The sequence below is a fragment of the Hippocampus comes genome, unplaced genomic scaffold, assembly GCF_001891065.2.
Source record: "Hippocampus comes isolate QL1 unplaced genomic scaffold, H_comes_QL1_v1.1 scaffold114, whole genome shotgun sequence".
NCBI lineage: Eukaryota > Metazoa > Chordata > Actinopteri > Syngnathiformes > Syngnathidae > Hippocampus > Hippocampus comes.
Window position 1 is genome coordinate 37925 of NW_017806197.1, and position 16481 is coordinate 54405.

Below are 16481 nucleotides of genomic sequence, written 5' to 3' on the forward strand. Positions count from 1 at the left end.
AACAAAAGGATCCTTCTCTGTCATCAAAGAGGATTGGCTCCCAACTCATCCCTGCTCTGTGGCGACAGCTTTTTTCTTTTTTGGGGGAGAGGGAAGTGACGGCTGGAGGGAAGGCGGGAGGGCCGCAGCGGAGGAGTTTGATGGCAGGGATGCAGATTTCAAAGTAATCTTTAACTTTAAGCCCTGCGGTCCCCTATGAAATGAAGCTGGCGGCCCCAGACACTGTGTTGCCTGTGGCTCTCAGTGGTAGGCTGCCACCCCTCCTTTTCTCTGCTGCTTTCGTCACGGTGGCATTTAAGTGGTGTTACTCACTGACTGGATGACCAAATGAAGGCCTGCCTTTGAAAACCTGAAAGAGGTGGATTTTTATCTTTTTGCTCCCGAGACCAGTGTCGCCTCTTAAAACAAAACTAAGCCCAGATAAATGCCCACTGTGTTAGTTGGATTCCACCGACTCTTAATCCAAAAGGAGACATCTTTGTGACTCGTGAGCAAATAACACAACTTGCGCCTTTTTTCAAGACACGAGGCGTTGTTCACTCAATTCTTTTTTGTTTTGACACGCGAGCAAAAATTGAAGCTACAAGTGCTTTGCAACAGGCAGCTGTTTGGCATATACGAAACACATTTTTTGACAAAGGGTCTCTTTCCTGCCACTGCCAGTTGAAGTTGACTGTCAAGATAAACATAAAGAGAATTGCCCGTTGTGTATTTAAAACAACCTTGTAGCGTTGCCTTAACTTTATGCGCCATTGTTGTGAAACGAGAAACTTAGCGAGGAGCGCTAGCGACGGCAATTGAAGTCAACTACGTTTTTTGTTTTGTTTTTTTAATAGAAATGGATGGAGAATAAAATCTGCCAGTTTAATAATCAAACCAGGATTATTAAACTGTAATGTAAAAAAAAAAAGAAAGCAAACATGAACTATGGCCAGCAGATGACAGCATTGGGTCTCTTTTGGATCGCCATGTCTCATTTGAACATGGCTACGGCAAACCATGACCAAGGTGGATCTTTTAAAAACATGACGTTACAAGTGGTTTAAATAAAATTAAACTTTTACTTCAGTCATGACATTCTAAAGTAATAGTATTCTTATTTGTGTACTATGTCTTTTAGTCACTAAACTATCTTTGTTCTTTTCTAAATTCGCAGTTTGTAAGAAAGCTTCCCTGCAAGGATCTGTGGCAGCTCCAAAAAGTGAAAGATGATGATGATGATGATGATGAAGAAATCGTGGAGCTGGTGCTGGTTCGAGCTTTCAAAGAGGTACCATTTCATTTGCATTCCCGATGTCTTGTTGAGCACATCACTCACATCAATGTGGCCCACATCTCACTTGCCGCACAACAAATAAGAGATTAACTGTCAGTCTGCTGCTGAATGAAAGGCTTTACTTATACTTTAGTTTTTCAAAGTATTTGGATCCAGATGATTTTACTTTGTGCACCCACTTGAAAAAATAAAATTGAGTTAATTAAACACAAACAAAAAACGTTTTCGTTGGGCATGGAGCAGATCGTTAGTGAAGTTGATCTATTCTCGTGGGTTATATGACTTGGAAAACAAACTTAAGGCCGTGAGATGATTTCAAACCCCTAGGAGGTCATCTGCACGCCCTTTGTCCCATTACTTTACAACACTACTTATTTTGACCCCCTGCCCAAAAGTTATTTCTCTCATCTTGTGAAGGTGCATGTCCCCTCAGGGTCATTGGCTCGGAACCCCCTGCTGGGTCAGTCCACCGTGGGGAGTCAGGCATTAATACAATAGCACATTTTGGAAGAAAAAGTGGATTTTAGAGGACACCAAGCTGGTCACTTTTTTAATAAAGAATTGGATTGTAGTATTAGAAAACATCCTGGGCACTGTACAAGTACTTAAATTTGAGTACTCGCCAATACCAAGTACTGATACTTGAGAATCTTGTGTGTGTGTGTGTGTGTGTGTGTGTGTGTGTGTGTGTGTGTGTGTGTTAATCAAATACTGTTACAAACTTTTAGCCAGAGCATAAGTTTCACTCAAATGCAATGTGTCACACATCACATCTACTTTATTAGGTGCCCAAAGTATGGTTAAAACTGGATTTGGATTTGTTTAATAAAATGAAACAATTTTGTTATACTGACCTTTCCGTTCCAGTACTTCCGGAGGGGACTGTATGTGGGTCAGATCTAAACCCTGCAACAGTCACTCCCATCATTGAAGCGTTTACACCTCTAAATACAAGAGGGGGCTTCTGCCTTTGGATCCCAGAGTTTATTACCATGACCCACTCACTGAAGCAGCTTGAGGCACAGACTGTGGACTCGGAACTCACACCAGAACTAACCACCGTCCTAATCTTGTGGATGGATGCCGTGAAATTGATTTTCAAATCTCTTCCCCAATTTGTCACAAGTTGGCGTCATGTGCTTACAGTAGATGAAACCAGTGTTAGATATGTTCGAATGCCCACACCCATTTTTTTTTTCTTTCTGCTATTCAGCACTACAGCAATGGACAGCGCCAAAACGTTTCCATTAATGACACCTTCCCTTCACAGGGCGTCTTAATTTTTTGGAACCCAGGGAAATGTTTCCAAGGGCAGGCAGTCCTCATAATCCTAACTCTAATTAAAGATAACTGACGTGTATTCCAAAGTGACATAGGACTTCAACAATTTATTTTTGAGAAAAATAATATTTTTCTGCAGGCAAAAAAAAATTAATATTATGAAAATAAAGTGATATATTGGTGCCTTGAGGTACAAGTTACCTGACTTCAAATTGTTGTTACTTCCAGTTTAATTTGACTGTTTTTACATAATGTGGTTTGTGAGTAGCAATAACAATATTAGAGGAATGTGATTCACAAGCGCCGCGCCAGCAGTGGGTTTTAGTGGTTCATTTGTGCATCTGTCTACATTTCTGTTAAGTAGTATGCTGTGAGATTTTTCTTTGTAAAATATGTGCCTTGGTTCAATAAAAGATTGGCAAACACGGAGCATTTGATGCATTGAGTGCATTAGCGCCCTCGTGTGGCTGAATTCATCAATGCGGCTGTCTTGCAGAACTGCCCAAATTGGCAAGCAGTTACTTCTATGAAATCAAGTGTGAAAACTGGAATCAGTCACAGCCATTGAGAGGCGATAAATATTCTCTGAATTTTGCTGGACACATTTTGACAAGCAGTCAAAACATTGTGACCAACAGCAAAATAACAATGTTAAATATAGCAAATGTATAAAATATTTTACCTTTACAGAAACGATGTTCACTTTGTTGATTCCATCAAGTGCCTGTGGAGGTGTAGGAAACACAATTCAAGGTGTCCCTCTATCTCATGCACGCGCACACCCACACACACACACACACACACACACACGCAGACACACACAGGCACATGCAGACAGCATACTCTGTCGAGGGTATCCCACCTGACAAACAGGTGGATAATAATCGGCACTTACTTTTTTTTCTCATGGGACCGTAAACCATTAGCTAAACTATTAAGCGTTCCTTGCATGACCACAGGCTGTATTGTTAACAAATTCTGCTCTCCTTCTCTTTCTTTTTTTTCAGCCAGCTCACCTGGCCTCTACTGACAGCTCCCTTTTGTCATGGTAACACCGCTCGGTTTGAGCTCAAGCCCTCGGCTGTTGTGGGTCGTATGTATTTGATCACATCAAACACATCCGAAAAACAGTCCCTCTTTTCGGCCGTCCGTCGTAACGATAACACCTCGAGGCAGGTAATCAGGGAATGGATTTCCTCCTGAATGTCATCCTCTTCCTAACAATGCCCACTTTATGGTGTAAAAGCCCACTGGAGATGTTGGTAGAAATCATCCCACAGCATCATACAGTTTGTAAAATGCAAATGTTCAGTTGTCTAGATTCATCTTAAGATCTCCTGGAAAATCTTTATCATTCCCACCACAGTTTCAACTGTAGAAAAAAAAAAAACGAAGCATGATCTTGCCACCACCATGCTTCACTTCAGGTAGGACATTGTTGTGGAGATGAGAAGTGATGTGTTTGCACGAAACATACCTTTTTGGAATTCTGGCCAAAAAGTTCAATCTTGGTTTCACTGCACCATAACAAACATGTGGTTTGACCGTGTGTTGTGGTCACAAAAACCAGGCATGTGAACTGGGGTGTGTAGACTTTTTATATGCATGCAGTCAAGTATGACTCGGGCAAATACAACTGCTGACATGTTCAGATTTAATGCTAATCCCAACAATACACTGCATCTTTTTCAACATTTTTGGGTGTTGCAATAACGTGGGGGAAAAAAATGTATTTTTAACAATCGGTTTGTTGACATAAAAAAATGATTGAATAGAATGCCTTTGTTCAAATTTTCAAAACAGCGCAATGTAAACTTTTCTGAAACTATACATTTAACTTCACCAACACATTTTAATCTTTGAATCACCTTGTAGGATTTGTTTTTCTTGCAGAATAAGATCATTATTCTCTCATTTTTATGATCACGCTACAGTGCGTTTTGATTCAGATACAATCAGATTTAGAAATATACACTGTTTTTATTACAAGTATTCTTTAGCCTCATAACATTATTGCCTTCATTATTTTAAACTTGCTGTCACAGTATGAATTAGAAAAAAAATATCCACGCTAAAAAAAGTTTCTTTTTTTCTTATATATTTTCCAGTTCTCAATCCTTCAAATCACGATACTCCACAAAGGTTGAATTGAGGCAACGGGACTCCTTTTGTTTATTGAATGTGCTGGTTTTTTTTTTCTTGTTTTCCAAAACGTTCAAAAAGGCTATGAGACCAATATTTTGTTTATTACTTGCATGTCAGTAATTCCTGAGCTGTTTGCCGGCATAATAAACACTGCTGTCTATCTTCATAAATTCCTTGGCAACACACGTAAGAAAAGAAAAAGACAATTTACAAAAAGCCGTCTATAATGACACCTATGCTGACCATATAAATCCAGTGAATAAAGGAAACGTGAGCATCTCTTACTCTCTTTAGTCAAGATTCAGATCAATAACTTTTTTTTTAAGTGAATGAATCATCTCAATTAGCCAATGCTGAGCAGTACAATAAATGAGGGATTTATACGAACAGACCAAGCGCACCCATTTGCTTTTCACTTCACGCCCAAATCTACAGCATTTGTATGAGAGCCATAACTTTGTCTTTGGGGAATGGCAAATGACTACTCGTCGTCATGTGTGCACTTTGAAGACTTGTGCCCCCCCCCCTCCCCCCGAAAGGCCAGAATGACTTCTTCTTGCGTTTCGTGAAGGCAACACACTGTTTCTTTTCAGAGACATTTTGTACTTCATTTTTAATGCATTTTGTCCGCCGCCACAGTACATTTCTGACTTGGCTTGCCCCGCTAATTGATTTGACACGCTGGATCCAATGTCCTTTTCATGATAGTCAAACTTTACTATGACTTTTATGGACATATAATGTTTCCACATGCTCTCTTGTCACATAGTTGTGTGTGTGTGTGTGTGTGTGTGTGTGTGTGTGTGTGTGTGTGTGTGTGTGTGTGTGTGCCCCCAAAGCAAAATGCAATACAAATATTGAATTTAACATGGGGGAGGAAAAAAAAGGAATGCAAAAAAACCTTACATCCTTTATTTGATGCTTTTTCCTGCTTGATTTGCATATTCGTCGGTTCTCTTGAAAGTTACTTGATCTTTATTAATAGTCACGAGAGAATGTTAGTTATAACAATGCACCGGTTTGTCCTGCGGGGGTCATGACCAGTTATATCTTGGGGATGTCGGTCACTCAGCAGCCTATTGTCTTATTCCAGGGGGAGAAGGGGGCCAAAAATGTATCGGTCTGTTAAACACGCCTAATTATCATAATTATCACAACTTGACAAGGCTTCAGTAAGTCAAATGATCCCTCATGTGCTTCTATGTGTCCCTAATCGAGAATTTGCACGGCTGTGTTACACTGCCGTGTGTCTCCAACACATGTCCTCGCAGCTCTCATTGTTGCTGCGACCATTTGATGAAGCTTTTTTTTTTTCCCTAGGCTGTATTGTGTAGTTTCAAAAACGAAACAAAAAAAAGACGTGCATCACATTTGAGCGCACTCATTATATGTCCAATCGGATTTGAAAGTTCATATTTCCATCTGTGCTTTTCGGGGCATTGAATGTGAACAACATGGCACCACTTTGTAAGGTGTTTACTGCCTTGTCGTAACACGCGGCCTGCAACATATTATTAGACATAATGCTGAATTAATAGGAATAAGCAACTAGTGTAAATAATCCAATGCACAAGATTATTATACAATAAATGAAAACTGTAAAAAAAAAAAAAAAGGGGAACCACTCTTGCAAATTTGTAAACACGTTTTGCAAAACGTAAAACTAAATTGTGCAAATGTAAAATTTGAAAATGTAACACGATATATCTGAAAGAGGGGTAAAAAAGGTGAATGCTTGCCTCCTGCTGTCCATCTAATATCTTGGCAAGTGTAAACAGATCCATGATTTTTACGAGTGTAAGAAAATAATGTTTTGGCCCTCAGGGGGGAAAAAGCCTCCATCAGTCTGATTGTTTTCATTTCTATGCTTTGCCTTTAAAGACTTTCATTATTTTTTCCAGACCACATTGCAAAAATACCATTAACAGGTTATGATTGCTATTTGCATACTGTGTCACGCTTGTTTAAAAAAAAAAGAAAAAAACCTTAATGTTTCCACATTCCATATCATGTCATCCAAGCAATGCATTTACAGTGGATATACAAGTAAAATCCACACACCCCTGTTTGAATGCCATTTTTTTTGTGGGGAATCCCCCCCCTCCAACTAAATAAGATAAGAAAACCTTTATTTGTCTCACAATGGATAAATTTGCAATCTACAGCAGCAAAATTTGGAGGGAAGAAACTAGAAAAAACATGATTTGCATGCACAGATAGATTTTTAAATGTATCTGGAATTTTTATTTTATTTTTTTTAAATGAGTCATTTCACAACATTGCTCATCACTGAAGAAAACAATTCCTTTACTGAAGCATGATGGTCACAGCATCATATGTTTTGGGGCTGTTTTTCTTCCGCTGGAACCAGGGCCTTAGACACGGTGGAAGCAATTATGAACAATTCCAAAACAAAAAGCATTGAGCGTTAGCACAAAACCTTCAGGCTTCTGCAAGAAGACAAAAAAAAAAACAAAACTGCTAGAACACTCTAAAATGTATTTTGGATTAATCACAGGAACTTAAAATGGCACCAGGTAGGAAATGCGTTTGTTTTAAACCTTTTATTCATGTATGCTTGGATAGTCATCTGCAATGCATTTTAATTTTTTTTTTTTTAACCTATATAGAAGCGCAGTGTCAATATTCAAACTGCATGTAATATTAAGCTTAAAATATTTAGGAATAAAATCTTGTTCTTTTGATGAACACTTAGGCCTACTAAGCTACTGTATTTTGGTCACGGTAATGTTACTTGGGGAGTTTAAAGTATTTTTGTAGGTGGTACTTGGTGTAAAAAAGTTCGAGAAACATTGGTTTAGATAATCTATTGCAGACAAGTAGACTGTGAGTCGTCCCTCGAGGGAAATTAAGGCAATCAAAAGACAATGTGTAGTTATGATCTAATCCTACAAGACATCAACCAGGTAAAAGCGTCAAACAAGTGCTTTTTAAAACCTGTGAAAAAGTTACATCCACCATAAGCCTGTGACATCCCAGCCAGATGACCCTCGTGAGGGCAAGCCACCATCCAGAGGAGCTAACTCGGGGTCCAATCAGAACGCCCCGCAACCTCTGGACGTCCGGAGACAGAACCAATCACCAGGCTCGCCTGCGAATTACAGGGGACAGCCACCACGGATAAAATTGTTTGACTACCCCTCCATCCTCCCAAAACATCCTCACAATCCTCACAGGACGGCTTTGCGAAACTCCATTAAGTTTGACGCAAAACCCCCAGAAGAACTTTGCCCAATTCGGTTCTTATTGACAGTTTTTTTATTGGTGCGAACAACCTGTTGAGCGAGGAAAGCAGGCAGGCTTCACCCTGCAAATAAGTGGTGCTGCTGCACTTATTTTCTTTTTTGGGAGGGCTGGGGATTCAAAACAAGAGAACAAGCATTTTGGAACGCACTTTTTTGGGGGTGGGGGGCTGACAGACGATAAAGAGGCATGACAGCACTGGCAGGAGGTTTAACGAGAATGATGAGACCCGGTCCACACCAGAATTACGCGCGGGGAGGCTATTCTCTGGAAGGTAAATCCATTAAAAAAAATAAAAGCAAATCTATTATAATAGGATGTGGGTTTTGTTTATTTAACGCCAGGGCATGTTGAATTGCCTCCCGCTATTTTACTACTTTCCCATCGTGTTAATATTTTTATGCATTTATATTTTGGGGCTGACCCCACTTCACTGGACCATCGGCAGTGTCCACCCCACTGGGCCAGGGTCGCGTCAACCAGCTCGGCGGCGTGTTCATCAACGGCCGGCCTCTGCCCAACCACATCCGCCACAAGATCGTGGAGATGGCCCATCACGGGGTCCGGCCCTGCGTCATCTCCCGCCAGCTGAGGGTCTCTCACGGCTGCGTGTCCAAGATCTTGTGCCGCTACCAGGAGACTGGATCCATTCGGCCCGGAGCCATCGGAGGGAGCAAGCCAAAGGTACGAATGCCATTAGACAGATTGAAATTTTTGACATGCATGTGACCTTATTGCAACACTTTTACGATGTTTTTTTTTCTTTCTTCCATTTGTCATCGAGATACTTTTTTTTTTAAATGGGGTTTTCATTTTTTTTTTGTATCGCAAAAATATAAACACAAACAGAATGTAAAACTATGCTCGACAACAATATATTATTTTTCTTATCCGTTCCGGAATATATTGCATCTAGAAATAAGCACGCATTTTTTTTTCTGAAACATAAACACAACCGCATTTTGTCTGCATATGAAAAGTCAGATTATTATTTCTTTCCCCCTGAAACATTATTACATGCTCAAACAAACAAAAAAAGAAACATGCATTTTAGGAGCAGAAATCTGATCATATATGCTGGATTTAAAAAAACGTTACAATTTTTAATCTTTTATTTTGGAACATTATTTCGTGTCTGAAGGAATAATCATAAGCGTTTTTTTCCTCAGAAATATAAGCACAAACAGCAATTGAAAAACATGGTGCATGTAAAAAGTGATCGTGTTTCTTTTCCTACCATTTTGTGCAGACTTGTTATTCTATGTTAAAAATAAGCATGCTTTTTTTTGCAGAAATATGAGCTCAAAGGGCATTCAAAATGCTATATATAAAAAGAGCATGTTTTTAAAATTCTCATTTTGATATTAAAATAATGTTGCATGCTTATAGAAATAATAATTATGTGAGCTCCAATAATTAATGCTGTACTGTATATAAAAATCGAACGTGTTTTTGTTATTCCTCGTTTCTAATAAAGTTAATATATCTCCAACAAGAACAAACATGCTGTACGTAAAAAGTGATCATATTTTTATCACAAGTCATTTCTTGAATGCGAGTAGCTCTTTACTTTCACTAAGATACAGAAAACTACATCATGTGTATTCTTTGGGAGAAATGTGAGCACGAGCATTTTTATTAAGTGCTGAATATATAAAAGTGATCGTGTTTTTATTATTCGTTCCTCATAAAGCAAAGTGCTTCTCCAGAATTGGACAAGAAGATTGAAGAGTACAAGAGGGAAAACCCGGGAATGTTCAGCTGGGAAATTAGGGACAAGTTATTAAAAGATGGCATCTGTGATAGAAACAGCGTTCCTTCAGGTAAATCAAAAAAAAAAAAAAAAAGATCTGGTCACTGAAAAAAAAAGTTCATTTCTGCTTGTGTAACGTTTGGATTTTTCCTTCAATGATTTTTTTTCTTCTTCCCAATTAAAGTGAGTGCCATCAGTCGCGTTATGAGGTCCAAATTCGGCAGTTTGGGTGACGACGATGAGGATGGTGATGAGGTGGTGAAGAGGGAGATGGAGGAGAACGAACCGAGGACTAAACACAGCATCGATGGCATCCTGGGGGACAGATGTAAGTTTCTTCCGTATTTTCGTGTCACACTACACGCAATAGTCGTTTTTTTTTTTGTAAAAAACGAAACTGCACACTTCTTTCTCCTAACTTTGTGCATGATCAAAATCTTGACAAAAGTCGGTCGAAACTCACAATTTCGTTTGAGGCCGAACGAAGCAAAGTGGGTGATGAATTATTCGTATTTATGCAAAAAAAAAAAAAAGGCAGTTCGATTGGTGGAAATGGAGCGGAGCCAATTGACACCTGTTGATTTAAGACCTGTTGCATTCTCTTTCCCCTCGAGGAAATGGAGACTCAATGGAGTTAATGATTGATGAAGACTGTAACTCCCTGCGGTGTCCTTGTAAAATCACTTGCACGTTCGTGCACAGATTTCACAACGACGGCCGGTTAAATTCCCCCTTCGGATAATCGCTTCAGAAAACGGACGGCTGGATGGACGTTTGAAAAGATTGACTTCAACCGATGTAAACACCAAAACAGGTGATTTGAGCTCAGTTTTGCGAGTCCGAATTGCGCATTTAGCGCTTTTGTCACGGCTCTGTGCACAAGGAAACGCGTTCCTCGCCCCGAGATTCAAATCCCAATCTTTGCTTCTTCACTTTCATCTTCAACAAGGAATGACTCCCCGCCTCGATCTTTTTTTTTTTTTTTTTTCCTCGAACCGCCTCGGGCGCCAACATTCACTCATTATCTGGGGGCAATTCGCATCCCTAAACTTCACCGAACGGCTCCTAGTCAGAAATGACTTTTACCACATCGCAAATAAGCAATTTAATACGTGCGCCCCATTGATGTCAAATGAAAACGTTTTACGTGCATGCAAACATTGTCCAATCAATAATAACCTGGTGTCATTGTCATATAGTATAATTTGTCGTCGAGCTAAAATTATGTTTACAGCAATTTAAGACCCACACATTTTCTTCTTGTTTGTTCTCATTTCCCAGAGTTATTTCCTTTCGATAAAATCAAAAAGGGCATGGAAAAGTTTAGCATAAAACTTAAACTATGGAAAATATACTGAAATGTGACAAATAAGATTATAGATAGATAGCTAACCAGTTAGCCAAATAGCTAGCTAATGAGCAGCTACATAAATACATATTTTCACAGCGTCAACCACTTATAGCACACACACCGCGGATATGCTTAATGTGCAGCGATAAAAATGAATCGCTAAACAATTAAAAAAACTAATCAAAGGCGCACAGGAAACGTTTTTAAAATACAATACATCAAATCAAGTTAACCTCCGCTAATATCTAAAAATCATTGGACTTTTTTTTACAGTTTGTTGATGAACTGCTTATATGAAGTATTTACATCAAATAGACGAAATCCTACAAACAGCTTTCGTCCCATTCATATACAGAACAGCAGTATATCTTTCTTGTGTCTCTTTGTGGAAGTAGTTGTTGTTTTTCCCTTTTATGGCTGCTCATTAGAATATGAAAAGGGAGCTTTCGGGGCCAGGGAGCAGGGGGGTGACTCAAGGAGAGTGTCTTCTGGCCAAATATTGATTAAGTAGGTGTTTGCAGAGGCCATTGTTGCGGCGCAGAGAGGCCTGTTGCTCTCTGCCCTTTTCTCCTCCAGCGCTTGTTGACTTTCCTTAACTGCTCACATCAAAGCTGACTCATTTAGATTTATTTGTCTGGGAAAAGGACAGCAAAAAGGTTTGGGAGATGCATCCAAAGTGCTGGTCAGGTTTGCCTTGGGGTCTGCGTGGAATTAGCAAGCGGGTCTGTCGGGCAGTTGTTTGTGTTTTGGACGTTAAGCGTGTGCAGAATTTCAACCGCAGTGCTGGAGTGAGTTGTTTGTGTTTATTTATCACATTTGAGTATGCAGCTTTTGAATTCACAGTGAGGCAATCCATTAAAGACCCTGTAAGGTTCATTCAAAAATGTGTTTGTAAATACATTTGCAGGTTATTGGAGAAAATGTGCAAAGACTAGGAACTATGTAGTGCTAAATTATGGAGCTATTGTGTTCAACTCGAGTCCCTCTTACTCTGATCCGCATATGATTATTTGTTAGCTCACATGCTCGCTGGTGTTTAGTGATGACCTAATATGCTCGATGAAGTTGCATTCACGCTTACCTTTTTTTTTTTTTAAATCGGACAGATTTGGCAGAGTTGTTCACCACCTTTTTCGCTGCGGTGTGACAAATTTAGAAGGCATATTTTATTTCACTTGACAGGGACTTTAAGTGATAGCATCCTCGCTTCTGTTTACTACTGTTTGCATTTTAGCCTCATTGAACTAATTCAAGCAGGCCGAGAAAGAGGAGTCGCCACTCTTGCAAATATCCATTTATGGCAGCGGGGGGAGAGAGGGGAGGGAAAAGAACAGCTCAGAAATGCAAACAGTCAAAGGGATATAACTTTTTCTTTTCAAGGGAGTCCCGCCGTGCCGCGTTGAATGAGGGCCCGCTTCTTTCAAATGTGCCATGGTGAACGCAGTCAACATGTAATAATTGCTCTCATTGAGGTGCATTCCAGCAATCTGCCGCCATTCTGCAGCCTCAATTGTGCAGCGGGGCAGGCGAGCAACCCCGAGGGCTCGAAGGAATCAAGCTTTGACAAAAAACATGAAAGATTGCACCGCTTTTCTCGCTAAGGAGCCTAGCGGGACTTTGTTTGTGTCAACACGCCGACTCCCCGCAACTTTGGCGCGAGGTAGATTTGGAGCAAGCGAGGCGAAACCGTAATCCAATTCGAAAGCTTTCTAACATCCGAGAATATAAACAGCAGCATTTTTACAGCCGGGCCGCAACCTTGTTCAGTGGTGATGGCGTTTCCACGGTGAATGTGTTTCAATATGGGATGTTTAGCGAGACAGTCGGCCTCAAAGTAGCCAGCGGAATGTCTGCTCGAACGGCTACAGTTCCGTTTTTCCTCTCAGGGCACGGGTAATGGAGAAATTTCTATGCGGGCTTCGTTCTCTGTGTTTTTGGGGCTTATAATGGCAGTTTCATCAAGAGGCCCGTTTCGAAAATAGTTTACGGGAACGGTGCCAAAGTCTTAAGCCTCGATCGTAGCATTGTTGATTTTGTGTCATTTTTCACTGCAGCTTTGATGTTGACATAGTAAAATAGGACACATTTCATTTCGAGGCAAGTTCCAGCAATTTGATGTTTAGTTATCAGTATGTGCAGTTTGAGGATAGAACTATATGCTACACAAACACTGTGAAGTTAGGCCCCAAAGTAGTCATATCCTGTCCAACTTTGATTAGAAAAACGTTTTTTTGTCGGATGAGTATCGTATGGCTGAAAATAATACGAGGACGTGGCAAATGACTGTAATATGTGAAAGATTTAGATTGTGCAATATTTTGCCAAATCTCCTTTTTTTTTTAATTTAGAAAACAAATTTGACAAAAAGTTCTACAACCAAAACTAGTCATATCCCTCAGTCCAGGCACTTGGAGTTGATTAGAAAGCTCTTGACCACGTGTGTCAAACCGAAGGCCCTGGGGTCAGATTTGGACTGCCACATCATTTTATTTGGACCGTGAAAGCAAATGATGTGCATCGACTTCATGTTTCTTTCTAAAATATCAAAAGTGCAAATTCTCTTCACTTTAAAAAATATTGAACTATTGTAAACATTTCTTCTTGTTACCAATTCCCCTTTTAAAAAATATATATTTAGGCGGTACTTGAATTTGCTGGATATTAGCATGATTTTTTTAGAATGATTTTTCCAATCACGTCAGAGATATGAAAAATTTTTACAAATGTAAAACAAAATAGAAACATGAAATAAATATATCTTGCAATGTTGTTAACATTTGCTAGCTTGTTTTGGCAGCGTGTTGTAAAAATAACTAAATAAATAAATAAATAAAAATGATGGCCAGGATATAAATCCTTTTGGGTTCAACTGTAACGTATTATCATTGGATTTGTATTATATTACCAAACAATTTTGTCATAACCAGGAAATAATTATTTCCCGTGTACCACCGCAAAAGCAACACGTCTGACTTTTGCACGTTACAGTATGTATACAGAGTGCTGGAATTCCTTCCCACTGTCCCACTTCTCTTATATAAACACACTTAACACTTTCATTGGAATGATTCTCAAAACTCTGCACCCCCCCCCCCTGAAAAAAGAGTGAAAGCAAATCCACTCGAGCTGATCTGCAACTGAATGCGACTCTATGCTTCATTAAAGCCTCTTTCTCTGTTGGCACCAGCATTGTGATCCTCCCAATATTAATTCAAAGGACAATTAATGAATTGAGGCCAACTTTGAAGTAATGGGCCGGGGTCTCGCCCTATGCCGGCCCCCTCAGCACTGATGTACTCTCCTCCGCATTCTCCCCGCTAACCCCAGAGACAGCGTGAAGTGGCTGAAAGAGAAGCCATGAGCAATGGAAGGTCAAGGAGAGGAGCCCCAGTAGAAAAGGAGCTCTCTATTTCCTTGGAAGTATTAGCCAAGCAAAACTCTCTGATGGTGAGGATAAAGGAGCGGGAAGAGAAAAAAAAAAAGGGGGTCGGGGGGGCGAGGAGACTCTGCAAAGAGGAGCACAATGGGATAGTTAATTGACTAAAGCCAGACAGCGTTGTCAATCACTTAACTTTGTTTAGCCTACCTTCTTTTTTTTTCCTCTCCCTTTTTGCCCTTTTTTTTTTATCAGTGGGCACATTGTGGACATGCCAGCGCCGCTGGGCCCATGTTTTGAGTTATGCCTTTTTGATTCAGTCCTTAAAGTCATCGATGCTGGAAGTTCGCAGCCTCATACAGTTTGAATTTGCCTTTGCCACCACAATGGAGTTGAAATTTTATACTTGACTTGCATATGGATTGTTTTATTTCAAGTTTCATTGAAGAGGCTTTACAAAAATATGGCATTTACCATTTTAGAATTGCAGCGATTTTATTCAGATTCCTGCATCGCCTTTGGAGAATGTCAATTCCTCGCCCTCATAAATGAAAAAAAAAAATGGTTTTGATTACAAATATGTAAACTGTCAACATATTTATGAACACCTGAAAGTGGAGCTACTGTGCATAAAGTCGAAATGCATTCAATTCTATAATGACCTAAACCTGAAAGTCTACGGTTTTATATTTCAAATCTGTGGCGGTGATGTATGAAGGTTAAATCCCTAAAAAGTGTCATAATTACGTCTCGGGCTAACTGGAGTTAAAAGGGGACTTTGAGGGAAAAGTGTAGGAATGCGACGGTTGGTTCTGCCTCTGTGAGGTGGACTTGGAGGGTCGGCAGCGAGGTGATCTTTGCAGCAAAAGTGCGCAAGAGCTGTGAAAAGGTCAGGGGCTAACCAAGGGTCACTTGACTGTTAAAACTATCAGGCCCCATGGAGGAGGTTAGAATAATGTTTAGGGAAAGAAAAACTATTGGCCGCGCCGCTCATGTCTCTTGTCGGAGGTCGTTTGCATCGGGCGTTTAGAAGTAAAATCAGCTCAAACGAGTTGTTTGTTCACATGGTTTCAGGACTGCAAACAAACAAACAAACAAAAATGGACCTCAAAGCAAAAGTCGCGCTGAAATCAGTACATGCACAACTGTACAGTTTACAGCCATGAGCGAAAAATATCGGAAGTGACTCACGTGTTATGTTTCAGTAGTTTAGCTACTTCATGTTTTCATCTTTGAATTAGCATGAGCTTTAGCATTAGCATGTTGAGCTTACAAAAATCTCCAGCATGATTGAGAGAATCTGAGGAAAAAAAAAGAAACAAACCCCTAAACAAATATATATATATATATATAAATATATATATATATATACACACACACACACACATTTTCACGGATTGTGGATGGCGTTCATTGTAGTTGGTTTGCATATACTGTATACCGTATTTTATTATTATTATTTTTTTAATGACGACATCGCCAGCAAGTGACCTGTCATATATATTTCAGGCTTTTTTTCAGATCACTGTGATCAAGTTTTATTTTTTTATTTTTAGACAACATTCCAATTAAATTAAATTGTTCAAAAAGAGTATAATTAGCTCTTCTTTGAAACGTCCCCTCAGTCTCATTTTGTCAGCGCATTGGAGGCTTGAATGTGGTTATTTCTGGTCGTCTGTCTCGCGCAAACCCAAGCAGGCTAGTTAGTGCCCATTTGAATGGAACACGCCACCTGTTGCTGCGTCCCGCGCGGGCTCTCCGCTGCTTGCTTTGTCTCTTCCCCGAGGGTGGAAGTACCACCGTGAAAGTGTCACCTAACCGCACCACAAGTGGAACTAAATAATCAGCGCCGCACACCGGGCACATATAATGCCCATGCGGTGCCATTGGTGGATTTTTGTTTGTCAGCGATATTAGAAAGAGAGACATTTTTCAACGTCGTATCACCCGCTAGCTCTTTCTAAAGTGCCAACCGCCTTTGGACTTATTCACTCAATCTTTTTATGTCCATCATCATCATCACCATCACCCCCCC

At 40.0% G+C, this 16481-nt stretch overlaps 1 protein-coding gene across 3 annotated transcripts in view; it reads left to right on the plus strand.

Moving 5' to 3' along the window:
- Positions 1-16481, plus strand: part of pax3a (paired box 3a) — a 34760-nt gene that overhangs the window by 4577 nt on the left and 13702 nt on the right. The window contains exons 2-6 of one of the 3 annotated variants that reach the window (XM_019855887.1): positions 1157-1270; positions 3565-3984; positions 8415-8650; positions 9660-9789; positions 9904-10047. In XM_019855887.1, the coding sequence (XP_019711446.1) occupies positions 3954-3984; positions 8415-8650; positions 9660-9789; positions 9904-10047 (541 nt within the window). In that variant the 5' untranslated portion in view covers positions 1157-1270; positions 3565-3953. Of the gene's footprint in view, positions 1-1156; positions 1271-3564; positions 3985-7368; positions 8241-8414; positions 8651-9659; positions 9790-9903; positions 10048-16481 lie in introns of those variants that run through there. The other 2 variants (XM_019855888.1, XM_019855885.1) reach the window with 2 other exon arrangements.